The 17061-nt window shown below is 41.0% G+C and overlaps 1 protein-coding gene across 1 annotated transcript in view; it reads right to left on the minus strand.

Annotated features, from left to right (window-relative positions):
* The window catches only part of PLEKHG7 (pleckstrin homology and RhoGEF domain containing G7), a 39846-nt gene that overhangs the window by 7239 nt on the left and 15546 nt on the right, over positions 1-17061 (minus strand). Inside the window, exons 8-9 of the mRNA XM_090275737.1 lie at positions 16610-16703; positions 1697-1776 (exon numbers count right to left, since the gene is read on the minus strand). Of these exons, the coding sequence (XP_090131863.1) occupies positions 1697-1776; positions 16610-16703 (174 nt within the window). The remainder of the gene's footprint in view (positions 1-1696; positions 1777-16609; positions 16704-17061) is intronic.

Here is a 17061-nt window from a genome sequence, read left to right on the forward strand (position 1 = left end):
CAGGTTTTAGTTGGGGATAACGATTTTTCAGAGCTTGTCTTGTTCAAACATGCCTAGTCTGGGTAATTTAAGAGAAGGCCATCTAAGATTCAAAACTGCAATCCTTAATACACTCCAATAGCCACTCTCTCCTCAACGACCATTCAATTATTCATAGATTGATCAATCGTCGTCGTCGGCAGCCGTCCGTCTCAAAAGACGATGGTGTAGCTTCTTAAGAGTCTATCTGCACTGCCGAGAATGGCTGTGCAGTCCGACTCGGGAGTGACATGGTATCTGTCTCCTCTCGTGTTGAATCGACATCTTGCGATGACGCTGGAGTGTCCTCTCCAGTGAAGCTGAAGCTACAGAGCCTGGGCAGGGTGATATGGAGGGTCTGCTGTTGCCCATGCAGCAGACCCCCCCTCTCTTCGCAGCTGAAGGGTCCAAGGGAAAGACGGAGTCAATACAGCTTGGCTTCAGGCTTGGCTTCAGGTGCGCCGCAGGAGTTGCCGGTGTTGACTACAACGTCAAACCGCCTTAGGGACTCCGGCTCCGGATTTTCTGTCGGGGTTTACTCCCTTAGCCTTCCCCTGACGAGGTATGCCACAAGGCAGCGGAGGTTTTTTGGAGTCAGAGTTTTCCTTCTCTGATGTGCCCTGACTGGAAGATCGAACCAGCGACACTTAGCTCGCAGGCCGACGCTCAATCCACTGAGCTAAACCAGCCAGGGCTAGCTAGATTGATCAATCAACTGGTATCTATTTTATTTAAAGATCCTTAAATTATTTAGTGCAACTAACCAATGTGGCACCTAAAAGCTTATATTCTTAAAGGACTTGAGATATCTAAATCTTCTGATCTTCCATCTGTGTAAGGCTAGTCATCTGGTAAGGAAGTGAGTTAATAAAACAGATATCTGATGGCTTTCAACATCGCAGCTCCTCCTCCCACTAGGCGCGGATGTCTAGGTGCCTTAGAGGCGGTCCCCTTCAAAACATCACTCACACTATTCAGGGGACAGACTGTGACATGGGAGCTTAGACAGAACGCCCTTAGTGGACCATGATACTTGTGGCTTAATTAGTAACGAAAATAATAGTGGCCATTAATAGTTAAGTAGTGGGAAAAATCCCTGCTCTTGAGAGATTTTGTGGCTTTTAGCCCCAGCTGACTCATTTGGTCTGTGATGGCAGCTATACATGTGTTTGGCTTCTGCAGCTCTTATACCCAGGTAGATACTGAGAGACCAGAGCTCCCTCTCACCCGCAGCCCCCAAGTCACTAATGTCCAGGCATGCTGTGAGCTTTGAAATCAGAATGAGTGATGAATATCACCTTAGCATGTAGCAGCAGACATTTTTGAGAGAGCCCCCACTCTGGCAGCTTTCATTGTGGACAATTCGGATGATGAAAGGGTCAATATGGACAAAAGCTTAGGCAGGTCAAGAAGAAAGTCCTGTGTCTTCTGGGACTTACTCCAAAAATATACAGACTAAGTTATTCTAAAAATGTACACATTGCTTTGACATCCTTAAAAAACATAACTTGCTTTAGTTATTGTTTTATTTTTTAGTTCAGAACTATCTTTTGTAATATTTCCATTTTTAGAGGGTGAATCCAATTTGATATATTAAAATATTTCATATTTTGACACAACTTATTTGGAAACTTTTCTAAACTTATTTAGCACACATTTAGAAACAGCAGCATTTTACCTTTTTGTTGCGCTTAGTTTTTGTAACCAAGAGGAAATCATTGAAGAGAAACAGATAAACATCTAGGAATCTTGTACTTTCTGAGGAAAGAAAGAAGGTGAAATTGGGGCTGAAAATAGTAAGCAGAAGGTTTTTTGTTTTTTAAACCAAAAAATCGCTTAGGGAACAAATGCATCTGGCATCCTGGGCAGGCTAGGTCAGGGCACTCCATCACCTGGGTCAGAAAACTGCATGGCTTTTGGATTGACTTCTTCCTAGAGCAGAGACTTTAAAGACATTGAATTTGTGATGCATTTCACATGTGTCTAAGACACTTGGGTGACGTTTGTATAGTTTCAATTAAGCCTCAGACATATCTATCAACTATAGAACTTACAGTATCGTTGCCTTTTGACCCATCTGAGTGGTCATTGGCAAAGGTATGCATTATCAAATAAAAGGGCATTTTGTCATTGCTGTGGACTAAATGTGCCCTCCCCACACCCCAGCTCAAACCCCCTCCTAATCCCCAGTGTGGCTGTTTTTGGAGTAAGGAAGTAATAAAGATAAATGGAAGCGTGAGGGTGAAGCCCTGCTCCGGCAGGATTAGTATCAACAGAGGAGAACTAGAGAGAAAGCTGGGGCTGCACCCAAGAAGGAGGCCACCTGCAAGCCAGAATGAGAGCTCTCATCAGAAAACAAATTAGGCTGCTGACTTCATCTTGGACTTTCAGCCTCCAGAACTGTGAGCAATAAATTTCTTTTGTTTCAGCCACCCAGTCTATGGTATTTCCATTATGGTGGCCCTAGCTGATTAAGACTACTTACTTGTTTCTTAAGTTTTACAGTGTGTTGATACATGTTTAAATATTCCTTCTGTAGCTTTATACTTACAAACTATTTTGATATAACTTTTGATTTAAGGCAATTAGGCTTTTCTACTTTTCTCTTGGAAGGGACTAATGGTAAAAGAGAAATCAAATAAAGTAAGATATGCCCTCCTCTAACCTTATCACTTAGAAGTTAGGAGAAAAAAAAAAGTTGAAGTTAAGGGATTTCAGAGGAAAGGCAGTCTGTCCAAAGGGGAATGTGACAGATACTTAAAGTAAATATTTTTAAAAATCACTAAATATTTTTATTATCTTACTTATTTTATCTATATTATTCTAGAAGTTCTTTCTCATATACTTAAATAATATTTTTAAAGTATGTTTTATGGATTATGTTGTTATAGTAGCCCCATTTTTTTCTCTTTGCTCCCTCTGCCCAGTATCCCCCTTCCCTCTAGCAATCTAACCCCACTTAGTTCATGTCCATGGGTCGTGCGTATAAGTTCTTTGGCTTCATCATTTTCTGTATTATTCTTAACTTCCCCCTGTCTATTTTGTACCAACCGATTATGCTTCTTAATCCCTGCACCATTTCCCTATCTCTCCCCCTCCCCTCTCTCAGTTGATAACCCTCCAAATGACCACCACACCTATGATTCTGTTCCTGTTCTGGTTTGCTTAGTAGGATTTTGTTTTTATTTTTTAGATTCAGTTGTCAATAGTTGTGAGTTTGTTGTCATTTTAATGTTCATAGTTTTGATCTTTTTTTTCTTAAATAAGTCCCTTTAACATTTCATATAATAATGGCTTGGTGATGATGAACTCCTTTTGCTGTACCTTATCTGGGAAGCACTTTATCTGCCCTTCCATTCTAAATGATAGCTTTTCTGGATAGAGTAGTCTTGGTTGTAGGTCCTTGGTTTTCATCACATTGGATACTTCTTGCCAGTCCCCTCTTGCCTACAAAGTTTCTTTTGAGAAATCAGGTGAGTCTTATAGGCACTCCTTTGCAGGTAACTGTCTGCTTTTCTCTTGCTGCTTTTAAGATCCTCTCTTTATCTTTAACGTTTGGCATTTTAATTATGGTGTATCTTGGTGTGGTCCTCTTTGGATCTAGCTTGTTTGGGACTCTCTCTGCTTCCTGAACTTGTATGTCTATTTCCTTTGCCAAATTAGGAAAGTTTTTCTTTCATTATTTTTTCACATAATCTTCCAATTTCTTGTTCTTCTTCTTCACCTTCTGGCACCTCTACGATTTGGTTATTGGCACATTTAAAGCTGTCCCAGAGGTTCCTAAGCCTCTCCTTTTTTTTTTTTTTTTTAATTCTTGTTTCCTCATTCTGTACTGGTTGACTATTTTTTTCTTCCTTATGTTTCAGATCGTTGATTTGAACCCTGGTTTCCTTCCCTTCACCATTGCTTTTGTGTGGACTTTCCTTTGTTTCATTTAGCTTAGCCTTCACTTCTTTCCTTATGCGTTTGCCATTCTTAAGCATATCTTTCAAGCCTGTGAGCATCTTCATCACCAGTGTTTTGAACGCTACATCTTTTAGGTTGGCTATCTCCTTGTCACTTAGTTCTCTCACTAGAACCTTTATCTGTTCCCTCTTTTGGGCCATACTTCTCTGTCTTCTCATCTTGACAGACTCCTGTGTTTGTTTGCCTCTGTATCTTAGGTAGAGCTGTCACACCTGTTATATTGTAAGGGGTGGAGCCTTAGGGATTCGTCAGTATAGGGCGACTGGTTTCACCACATTGTGGTGCTGTATGTTGGGGAGAGATCTGAGAGGGAACAATGCCACATGCTCAGCACTCGCCTCTTTTCCAGGCACTTCCACTTCTGTATGGGACTGGCACCTCTCTAGCTGTTGCCCTGGTGGTGGTTCCCAGAGTGGGTGGGTCTGCGGATGTCCTAGGATCATAGGGGCCCTTTAAACAAGGGAACTCTGTGGAGAGACTGGCAGTTTCTTCCTCTACCCCAACCCCCTCTGGTTTTCACAGTCAGAAGCAATAAGGCTTAATTTTTTCCAGTGCTGGAACCATGAGCTGTGAGGTCTAATCTGGAGTTAGGAGTGCTCCCCAGGTGTACCTCCTGACTTTCTTAAACGTGTGACTGCACTTTCTAGTGGCCTACCACTGCCGCTGCTGCTGCTGCCATTACACCACATCCTCTCTGCCCCGGCTCTGCCCCTCCTACCTGTCTGGATGAATATTTCTTCTTTATATCTTTGTTTGTCAGACTTCCATGCAGGTAGGTTTTCTGGAACTTCTGGTTGTCTCTAGTTTTGAGGTGGTTGTATTCCTTCTTAGTTGTGGAGGGAGGTGCAGTGCATCTGTCTAGGTCTCCATCTTGGCCTGAAGTCTCGCTTGTCTTTCTCATGTAATTTTATCCCTGGTAACTAGGTGGTTAAGGTTAAATTATTGGATAAAATATTTAGAATTTATTTCTTTTTCCTTCCCTTCTTTAGGTTTAAAGGGTAGATTCATTCCATATTTGCATAGAGGAGAAATTAGGTATTTTATTGAATTTTGAATTGTCCTTGAATATTTTTTAAAAATTGTATTCTGTCACTACTAAAAATATATTTTTTTTTTCAAAATTAGGCTATGGCGAAGACTGTAGATTGTTCCTCAGAAAATATTTCTCTTCTTTTGTAGTAGTGGAATTACTGAGCTTTAGTGGGTACATGTTCACTGAAAATAAATACTACATCTACTAGCTTCCTTTGTAGTAAAATATGACCACATGACTACATTATGACCAATGGAATATGAGCAAAAGTGTGCAACTTGTGAGTTATATTCTTAAACAGCCAGCTTTCCTCTCCTGTTCCCTTTCCCCTCCCACCAGCTAGACACCCCAGTGCCTCCTCTGGGACCACGCAGGAGAAAGTAGTACCCCAGGGATGGCAGAATACAAAGGTCAAAGAAACCTGGATCCCTAATTACACCATGGAGGAAAGCTGTCACAGAGCTCTGGATTTTACATGAGAGAGAAATAAACTTGTCCTTTTAAGCATTTATTATCTCTCTCTGTCTCCACTGGCTGAACAAATATCTTAACTAATACAGACATAGTGCTAGGAATGAGATGATGGACAACATTAGACCTGTTAAATGTTTTCCCCACACAGTGCTATTCATATGTAAGTTAGGTCAAAGATCACTGTCAAAATGAAATAGCTTTTTTCTCTTGCTAACTTTAAGTATTTTATTTTAACAAGCAAGCAGTGAGCATCTGCTATGTCCTACAGTTTATCCTAGGAAATGATGATTATTTTAGCTATTTACTGAGGCCCTCATGTTCCACCAAGCAGTCAACAAGCAGTGACTACCTGCTATGCATCAATGTTTAAGACAGAATCTCTGCCTTCAAGGAGTTTTAATTCTACTGAGAGCGGACCCATAATAAATATGTAAACAAGATTTAAAATAAGATAAATCATAAACTGATGGTACTAAAAAGTACATATGGTAATATAAAAGAGCATGACCAAGGAGGAAGATGATAAGCATAAAATCAGGCTGTTCACATTTATTACTCAAGGAGTTTGAAGCTATCACAGCCCAGTGAAATACTTTAACCAAGTTATTTCATGAGACTTACTTAATGAACATTGTGATTCTGAAACTCTTAGCTAAGTGCTACACAACCAGATCTGAGACTTACACATTTTTGCAGTTGTATGTTGACTATGTCTTTATTTTTTTCTCATGGAGTCTGGACTGTGGTTCTCATTGCACTATTAGAGAACAGAGCAGCATCACAGACTTATTCCAGTTTGGCAGCAGCTTGAACAACATGTGTTCTTTAATGTTGCAGCTGTAAGACAATCATATTTGTCTGCACTTCACTCATTTTTCCATTTAGAAATACCAGTCTATAGGGAGCAACACATTTATGAATAGGATGCTGTGTGACTTCCAATGGGAAATTGGTTCTGCTCCAAAAGTTATGAAACCTTGTACTTTCTGAGAATGAGAAAATATACTTATTTGATTACAACAGTACAGATTTTAAAGCTGAAAGAAATTTTGGAACAAAATTTATGTGTTAGGTATCATCATCATCACCATCAACATTTCCAGAAAAGATGAAGGCAATTTAAACAATGTTACCCAAAATTGTTTAGCTCTCCTTATTCATGGTCCACTGCTTTTTCCATTCAAAATGATGTCGTGTTTCTTCCACAACTATCAGCCCACCCCTACCACATCTCCATGAAAACTCTGAGTCGAAGTCCCATGACTTCAAACTTGATATGTTACCACTACTACATGGCATCTCCTCTCTGAAGGAATCCAGGGAACACAGCATATGCCATTAAACAAATGCATGGTGTCAGTGACATTTATGTGGTTCATCTTCATTCCATTACATTGGACTCTACAAGAAACATTTTCTGAAAAGTTGGGTTTCTGAAAAGTTGGGTCTCTTTGTAAAGACTCCTTCTCAGGCCAGTCTCCCACCCACACTTCTGTGACAAGCACCCCAATGCCATGTGACACGTGAATAAATATCTACCATAGCTTTCCACTGAGAGATGACCATTGTCATGTTCATCCAACTTCCACGTGGCTTCTCGTCCTGCCCTAAAATTGCCTTCCTGACCCATTCCCTCTGTCCCCTCAGTGTGATCAACCAACCTTTCAGGCACATAAACTCTTGAAGACAGCCACTCATTCCCTCTTCAACTATTTTTGTCAAGGATAGAGTCCTCCTATTTTTGCCTTGTGATATCTCTCTTACATTTATCCTTTTCTATCCATGCCCATTTCTAACATTTTAGGATGGGTCAGCACATCTCACAGTGTTGGAAAGTTGGTAGATAGAGGGAAGGAGTGAATCAAAATCTCTGATAATTCCAGGAGGAAATGAATTTTGGAGGGAAAAGCATATGTTTGAACAGGAAGCTGTGTTTTGCTTCATTACTTTGATTTTTGTCACAATATATACTTATTTTTGAAATTGTAAATAACATCAAAAAATTTATAATTGTTATTTTTCTAAATGAAAGTGGGGGGTGGGTGGGGTGGATGGTCTAGAGGTTAAAAATGGTTGAGAAATAAACTCAGGGCCTTCTCGTGGCACCTTGCTTCACTGCAGAGCTTGCGGGCCGCTCTCTCTGCTGTGGTCTCCTCCTCTAATCATTTTGTGCATTGCTTCTGATGACTCCTTCTTCAACACCCTTATAAGTCTATCACTTATTGCTGGCAATTTCCTGGCTGGGCCCCTCATTTTTTTGGAAGCCTGCTAGGCTGAGGCTGCCTGGACTCTGACATTAACCTTCGGTTGATCTTGAGCATGATACAGAACCTTCCTGAGCCTCATAATTCTCACCTATAATTTAGGATTAAATGTAACTTCTCTGAAGAGTACACTGGAAAGAGAAAATGCATGAGAAAGCCCTTTGATTTGAAATGTTGGGCATACCTTCCCTAGCTGGCAGGTTCCAGGTGAGGGTTACATCTCAGCCTCACATCTATAGCTAAAATATAGCAGATTCTCCACAAATGTGTATCAAATCAAGAGTCATTGCCTGGCACCCCCCACCAGATCTCATGCTAACATAAACAGACAACCTCATATTCCATAGGGCTTCTTACAGAGTAGGTGCCCAGTTGAGATTTTGTACAGAAACAAATAAGTGAATGAATGCAAATCCTATGGGAGGTCCTCCCTCCCTCCCTTCCAGTGACCTCCATCTTTGTATCCCTCCAAGCCCCCCCCCGCCTCCTCTAGTCAGTCCTGTGGACCACATGAAGTCTTTCCTAGGTACTCCAGCTTCACAGTCTCTTCTTTTCTGAACTTACCCTGCAAGTCTGCTCATTACAGGACAGCTTCCCAACTAGAGGAAGACGATTATATCCTCCAGTGATACCTACCTAGTACAACATGTGTTATAAAACAGATTCTTTGGAGAGGTAAGATGGCGGAGGAGTGAGGAGAGGTTGCGGTTTTAGGCTCCGGAGACCCGTCTACAGTTTGGTCTAATTGCAGACAGAACATCTCAGTGAGCAGCTGGACATTGGCGGGAGTTGAGCCAAGGCACTGCTGGATTAGAGAAAATCCACCTGGGAACAACCTGTTTAGTGAGGATAGCGGAGAAAAAGGGGACGAAACGGGATTCCTGACTGGGGCGGCTGCCCGAGCTGTGGCGGGAAGCACACAAAGGATTTTTGGCGACCACAGGCTACCCCAGAGAGGAGTCAGGCGGAGAGCGGATCTCTGCCCGCTGGCAGAGACGGGACTCGACCAAGTGGCATTGGCGCTGAAGGACAGGAGACAGCGTGCTACCGGGCAAGTGAGAACATAATTCTCCTTTATATTTTTCTCTAGTGGATGGTGGAGACGGGAGGAAAGTTTGGGTGGGGTAGGCCGTTCTGGAGGAGCCCAGGCGCAGGGGCGCGCTAATCCACTCCTCAACCCTACCATTGGGTCGCGGGGGCGCACATAGGGAAGTGCTCTCATTCACTGGCCCAGGTGCGCGGGGCCGTGAGTCCAGGCGTCCCTCGGACATTCCCCAACGGACATAAGATCAGTGCCCCAACGGGCACAGGGAGGGCCCACTGAACACGCAGAGGACTGTGCACAGACACCCCTAGACAGCTCCCGTGGGCGTAGGGCCCCAGGCCGGAAAGCAGACCACTAGCGCAGGCTCTGTTTGTGCCCGCCCAGACGGGTGAGGGAAGGCGGGCGGCTGCAGCACGGGAACAGCGAGAGGCGGCGACCCACGGACGCTCGATTCCACTGAGCGCAAGTGTCCCTGGCCCTGCCCTAAGAGGCGAGAGACCAACTCCCGGAGCTCGGCTCAGCGGGACTGAGGGCACGGGGCAGCGTGCGAGCGTGAAAGCACCTCAGCCCGGGGTCAGTGGGAGCTCTCTGGCCGCCTGTGCGGGCAGGGTCACCTTGGCGCAAACGGGGAACCGCCGCGGCCCAGCGAAAGAAGGAGCCAATCCCGGGGAAAGCGCTCGGGCCGTCCGCGCGGGCAGGGTCACCTCGGCGCGAACGGGGAACTGCCGCGCCCCAGCGAAAGAAGGAGCCAATCCCGGGGAAAGCGCTCGGGCCGTCCGCGCGGGCAGGGTCACCTCGGCGCGAACGGGGAACTGCCGCGCCCCAGCGAAAGAAGGAGCCAATCCCGGGGAAAGCGCTCGGGCCGCCCGCGCGGACAGAGACACCTTGGCACGAACGGGGAACCACCGCGGCCCGGCAGCAGTGGGCTCCAACCACGGGGCAAACTCTCGGGCCGTCAGAGCGCGCAGGGGCTTACGCGCAAGGGCACCTCAACTGGCTACAGCGGGCAGCAAGGTAGCGCGCCGCGCCGGCAATCGCGGGCGCGCACCATAGCGGCAACCGGGTGCGCACACCAGTCCGGCAAAAGAACAAGAACCTCTGACCTGCCACACTAGACCAGCTGCGGACCCAGAAAAAGAAGGCAACACACCAAGGCTAAAACGCAGTAAAAACATCGTTTTTTTTTTTTCTCCAAATTTTTTCTCCCAAATTTTTCTCCCTTGTTCTTTCTTTCTTCTTAATAATTTCTTTTCTTTCCTTCTTTCTTTATTCTTTTCCTGGGGTTTTTTTTGGGGGGGGTTTTGGGGGGTATATATATATATATATATATATATATATTTTTTTTTTTTTTTTTTTGGTTCAATTTTTTTTTTTCTCTCTCTTTTTTCTTTCTTCTGTATTCTTTCTTTTCTATCTTTCTTTGTTCCTTTCTTGCTAAACTTTTGGGGTTTTTTGGGGGGGGTTGTGGTAAATTTTTTATTTTCTTCTCTTTCTCTCTTTCTTCTTTTCTTTCTCCTATTTTCTTGGGGGATTTTTTGGGGGAGTGTTTTTCCTCCACCTCTTCCAATAATAACAAACTTTATCTCTAACGTGTTGCATATAACCTCTCCTTCTCATCCTTTCTCTTTAATAGTGGTTTATTCGTTTGTGTGTCTAGCTTAGCCCCCCTATTACTTTAAATAATACAATATAATTACTATATAAACCCAAATACAATACAATCCCACTTTCTTACTATACTAAGTATTTTTCTATCCTTTTCTTCTATTTTTCTTAACATACAATGTAAATATTACTAACTGGCTTGCACAGTCTCAACTATTATTAATCTATCAACCCCTCTATCAAAAATTATATTTTTCCTCCCCAAAAACAACTCGTATCTATTCTTCTTATAGTATAAAAGCTCAAATCTCTTTACATTTATATTAATACGGGCTAGTTGGCTAACGATAGCAGGATAGAGTGGGGGATACTTTCTGAGGGTGTGGGTCTCCTGCCTGGGCTGTGTGTTTATGTCTTTAACAGCATATCCACAAAAGAACTCAAGACAAAGCAGATAGAGTGACTCTCAACCAAGTAGCCAGAAGGAAGATCCTATCAAAGAACATCTGAAATATAACCGAACAGCATAAACAAACGACATAAAGGGTAACTTAAGACCATCAGGCTCAGGATATCAAAGAGACTGCACCACTGAAACTCCCAGACCTTCAATAAAGAATATTACACCACAAAGGAGGGAAGTCAAAGCAGACTACCCCCCCAATAAATAAATATATAAATAAATAAATAAATAAATAAATAAAAACAAAAAGAATCCAACATGGTAAGACGCAAAAATAACCCCTCAATGAAAAGAAAAGAGGAATCCTCAGAAAGAGAGATAGACGAAATAGACATAGCCCAAATGTCAGACATGGAATTCAAAACAATGGTGGTAAAGAAGCTCAATATACTCGACATCCTTAAAATCAACTATGACAACCTTCAAGGAAGTTACCAGCAGCTCCAAGAAAATTACAGGGAACTGGCAGAGAACTACACCAGCATAAAAAAAGACATAGAAATCGTTAACAAGAACCAGGAAGAACTTAAGAATACAATCTCTGAACTGAAAAACACAGTAGAATCAGTCAAAAGCAGACTAAACGAAGCAGAAGATCGGATTAGTGAGTTAGAAGATAATGTAGAGAAAAACTCCCAGACAATACAGCAAAATGAAAAACGATTGAAAAAATATGAACAAGATGTAAGGGAATTACAGGATAGCATTAGGAAAAATAATTTAAGGATCATCGGAATACGAGAGGAAGAAGAAAAGGAACATGGAATTGAAAATCTGATAGGAGAAATAGTGACAGAAAATTTTCCGAACCTGATGAGAGGAAAAGCTATGCAAGTCCAAGAAGCACTGAGAGTTCCAATCAAGAGGAACCCCCAAAAACCCACTCCAAGGCACATCATAGTTAAAATGGCAACATTCCAAGACAAAGAGAGAATCCTAAAAGCAGCAAGAGAAAAGCAGCAAATAACATACAAGGGAGCTCCGATAAGGCTATCAACTGATTTCTCAACAGAAACATTACAAGCCAGAAGGGAATGGTCAAAAATATTTCAAGCAATGAAAAACAAAGGCCTACAACCAAGAATACTCTACCCAGCAAGGCTCTCATTCAAAATAGAAGGTGAAATAAGGAGTTTCTCAGACAAAGGAAGACTGAAAGAATACATCTCCACCAAACCAGCATTGCAAGAGATGCTAAAGGGACTGTTCTAGGAAAAAACAAGAGAGGAGAGGAACAGAGGTACAAAGGGAAATGAATAAATACATGTCAATAATAACCTTAAATGTAAATGGATTAAATGCTCCAATTAAAAGACATAGGGTAACGGAATGGATAAGAAAACAGGACCCACATATTTGCTGTCTACAAGAAACACACCTCAAAACAAAAGATTTACACAGACTGAAAGTAAAGGGATATAAAAAAATATTCCAAGCAAACGGACCGGAAAAAAAAGCCGGGGTAGCAGTTCTCATATCAGACAAAATGGATTTCAAAGCAAGGACAATAAAAAGAGACAAAGAAGGACATTTCATAATACTTAAAGGAACAATCCATCAAGAAGATATGACTTTGATAAACATATATGCACCCAACATAGGAGCACCCAAATACATAAAGCAAATACTAGAAGACCACAAAAAGGATATCAACAACAACACACTCATAGTAGGGGACTTCAACACTCCATTATCAACAATAGACAGATCATCAAAGCAAAGAAACACCAAGGATATACAGGCATTGAACAACACACTAAACCACATGGATCTAACTGATATATATAGAACTTTTCACCCCAAAGAAGCAAAATATACATTCTTTTCAAGTGCACATGGGACATTTTCAAAGATAGACCACATGATAGGTCACAAAACAAGCCTCAACAAATTCAAGAAAATTGAAATCATATCAAGCATCTTTTCAGATCACAATGCCTTGAAACTAGAAATCAACCTCAGAGGAAAAAATCAAAGACACCCAAACTCATGGAGATTGAATAACATGCTATTAAATAATGAATGGGCTAACAATGACATCAAAGAAGCAATCAAGAAATTTCTAGAAACTAATGATAATGAGCACACAACAACCCAAAACCTGTGGGACACAGCAAAAGCAGTCCTGAGAGGGAAGTTTATAGCAATACAGGCATATCTGAAAAGGCTAGAAGAATCTCAAATAAAAAACCTAACCACAATGCTACAAGAACTAGAACAACAACAACAAACAAAGCCTAGGGCAAGAAGAAGGAATGAAATCATCAAGATCAGAGCAGAACTAAATGACATAGAGACTAAACAAACAATCCAAAAGATCAACGAAACTAGGAGCTGGTTCTTCGAAAAAATCAACAAAATCGACAAGCCTCTAGCCAGTCTAATCAAGAAAAAAAGAGAGAAGACACAAATAAACAAAATCAGAAATGAAAGAGGAGAAATCACGACTGATACCTCAGAAATACAAATGATAGTTAGAAATTACTTCAGACAACTGTATGACAAGAAATTTGACAATCTAGAAGAAATGGACAAATTTCTAGAAACATACAACCTTCCAAAACTGAATCAAGAAGAAGTGGAAAGTCTCAACAGACCAATAACAAAGAAGGAAATTGAAACAGTAATCCAAAATCTCCCGGCACACAAAAGCCCTGGACCGGATGGCTTCACAGGCGAATTCTACAAAACATTCAGGGAAGAACTAACTCCTATCCTCCTCAAACTGTTCCAAAAAATCCAAGAAGAAGGGAAAATCCCAAACTCTTTCTATGAAGCCAGTATTATCCTAATCCCCAAACCAGGTCAAGACACAACAAAGAAAGAAAACTACAGGCCAATATCACTGATGAACATCGATGCTAAAATCCTCAATAAAATATTGGCAAACAGGATCCAGCAACACATCAAAAAGATCATACATCATGATCAAGTGGGCTTCATTCCAGGGATGCAAGGATGGTTTAATATTCGCAAATCAATAAATATAATACATCACCTAAACAGAATGAAAGACAAAAATCACATGATCATATCAATAGATGCAGAAAAAGCATTTGATAAAGTTCAACACCCATTTATGATGAAAACACTCAGCAAAATGGGAATAAAGGGAGCATATCTTAACATAATTAAGGCTATATATGAGAAGCCTGAGGCCAACATCATACTCAATGGACAAAAACTGAAAGCATTCCCCCTGAACTCAGGAACGAGACAAGGTTGTCCACTCTCTCCACTCCTTTTCAACATAGTGTTGGAAGTCCTAGCCACAGCAATCAGACAAGAAAAAGAAATAAAAGGAATCCAAATTGGGAAAGAGGAAGTGAAACTTTCATTATATGCAGATGATATGATAGTATACCTAGAAAATCCTATAAACTCCACTAAAAGACTACTCAATATAATAAGTGAATTTGGCAAAATCGCAGGGTACAAAATAAATATACAGAAATCCAAGGCATTTCTGTACACCAACAATAAAATAGCAGAGACAGAGACAAAAAAGAAAATACCATTTACTATAGCAACAAGAAAAATAAAGTACCTAGGAGTAAACTTAACCAAAGAGATAAAAGACCTGTACTCTGAAAATTACATAACATTGAAGAAAGAAATTAAGGAAGAAACAAATAAATGGAAGCAAATACCATGTTCTTGGATGGGAAGAATCAACATCATCAAAATGGCCATACTACCCAAAGCAATTTACAAATTCAATGCAATCCCTATTAAAATACCAATGACATATTTCACAGACCTAGAACAAATACTCCATAAATTCATATGGAACCAAAAAAGACCCCGAATAGCAAAAGCAATCTTGAGACAGAAGAACACAGCAGGAGGAATCACAACACCAGATATCAAACAATACTACAAAGCCACTGTAATCAAAACAGTATGGTACTGGCATAAGAACAGACATATAGATCAGTGGAACAGAATAGAGAGTCCAGAAATAAACCCAGGCCTCTATGGTCAACTAATCTTTGATAAAGGAGGAAGGAACATAAAATGGAGTGAGAAGAGCCTCTTTAACAAATGGTGCTGGGAGAACTGGATAGGGACCTGCAAAAAAATGAAACTAGACCACCAACTTACACCACACACGAGAATAAACTCAAGATGGATCAAAGACTTAAATGTAAGCCGTGACACCATAAAAGTCCTAGAGGAAAACATAGGCAAGAAAATATCAGATATCTCACGTAACAATCTCTTCACGGATACATCTCCTAAAGCAAGAGAAATAAAGGAAAAAATAAATAAATGGGATTACATCAAACTGAAGAGTTTCTGCTCAGCAAAAGAAAACAACAGCAAATTGAAAAGGAAACCAACCATATGGGAAAACATATTTGCCAATGACATCACAGACAGGGGACTGATATCCAAAATATATAAAGAGCTGATACGACTCAACATCAAGAAAACAAACAACCCAATTAAAAAATGGACAAGGGACCTGAACAAACACTTCTCCGAAGAGGACATACAGAAGGTCCATAGACACATGAAAAAATGCTCAACATCATTAGCCATCAGGGAGATGCAAATAAAAACCACAATGAGATACCACCTTACACCAGTCAGAATGGCCATCATCAACAAATCAACAAGCAACAAGTGCTGGCGAGGATGTGGAGAAACGGGAACCCTACTGCACTGTTGGTGGGAATGCAGACTGGTGCAACCATTATGGAGAACAGTATGGAATTACCTCAAAAGATTAAAAATGGAACTGCCTTTTGAACCAGCGACTCCACTACTAGGATTATACCCGAAGAATCTTGAAACACCAATTCAAAAGAACTTATGCACCCCTATGTTCATAGCAGCACTGTTTACAATAGCTAAGTGCTGGAAACAACCTAAGTGCCCATCTGTAGATGAGTGGATCAAAAAACTGTGGTACATTTACACAATGGAATACTATGTAGCAGAAAGAAAGAAGGAACTCCTACCATTTGCAACAACATGGATGGAACTAGAGAGGATTATGCTTAGTGAAATAAGCCAGGCAAAGAAAGAAAAATACCATATGATATCACCTAATACAGGAAACTAAAGAACAACACAGACAAAGGAACTAAATAGAACAAAAAGCAGAGTAGCAGTCAATAGGGGGGAGGGGAGAGGGAGAGAAGGGGGATAAGTAAGGGAAGGGTTTAATTAAAGAGCCTGTATGAAGGACTCATGGACATGGACAGCGGGGAGGGATATGATTGCGGGAGAGGGGGTGGGCTGGGTGGGGGAGAGAAATTGGGGGAAAAGGGGACAACTGTAATTGAAAAACCAAAATAAAAAAAAAAAAAAAATAAATAAAAAAAAAAAAAAAAAAAAAAAAAAAAAAAAAAAAAACAGATTCTTAATCAACACTGATAGGATGACTGCCCACCTCATTGGTAGAGTAAAATGATGGTAACAGCTGATGTGGAGTGTTTATGATATTCCCAACCTTGAGTTAAGGTCCTCATGTATGTGATTTCATTTTAACAACAATCTCATGAGATATAGTTATTCCATTTTACAGAGAGAAAATGAAGGGCACATAGCTAGTTATGTTGTGAAGTCTTTGATCAAGCCAGCATTTGCGTGAGTCCATAGCATTCTCTGACTCACATTTTCCATGGCCTTGGCCATAAACAAACACAATTCTTCACACCTCTTAATTAGCAACAATTGGACGAGTTACATGGTAGCAAAGATGGTGGTTTTTCAAAGAAAAAGTTATTTACCTGCAAGAGTTAATTTTCCCTCATAGAGAAGGTGTCTTCTGGTTGGCGACAGGATGTTTTCTGCCATGTGTTCTTTAAAATTGTGTTTCAGGCACTTGCAAAACAAGGGAGAAAATCAAAGAGAGGTTGTTAGTGGTTAGAAGAAAACACATTCCCAGAGCTGAGGCAATGCACTCTGTCTATAAGGTTTAAGACATTTAGAACTGTCAGTAGATGGACACAGGAATGGGAAAGAAGGAGAAAAACCCTCAGAAGGACCGTCCCAAGAATGGTGGGATGACATTAGCATCCCCACATACAATTCTATGTGGATGAAGGCTGTACTTCTTGCTCATAAAACTAGGTTTAATATTCAAGTGGACATCTGGGGACTTTGTAAAACTAATGTATTCCAATTGAATGCTAAACCTAAGTCCTAACAGATCTTTTTTTTTTTTTTTTTTTTTTTTTTT

Source organism: Furipterus horrens, unplaced genomic scaffold (genome assembly GCF_987537825.1).
Source record: "Furipterus horrens unplaced genomic scaffold, mFurHor1.1.pri manual_scaffold_4, whole genome shotgun sequence".
In the NCBI taxonomy this organism is placed as follows: domain Eukaryota; kingdom Metazoa; phylum Chordata; class Mammalia; order Chiroptera; family Furipteridae; genus Furipterus; species Furipterus horrens.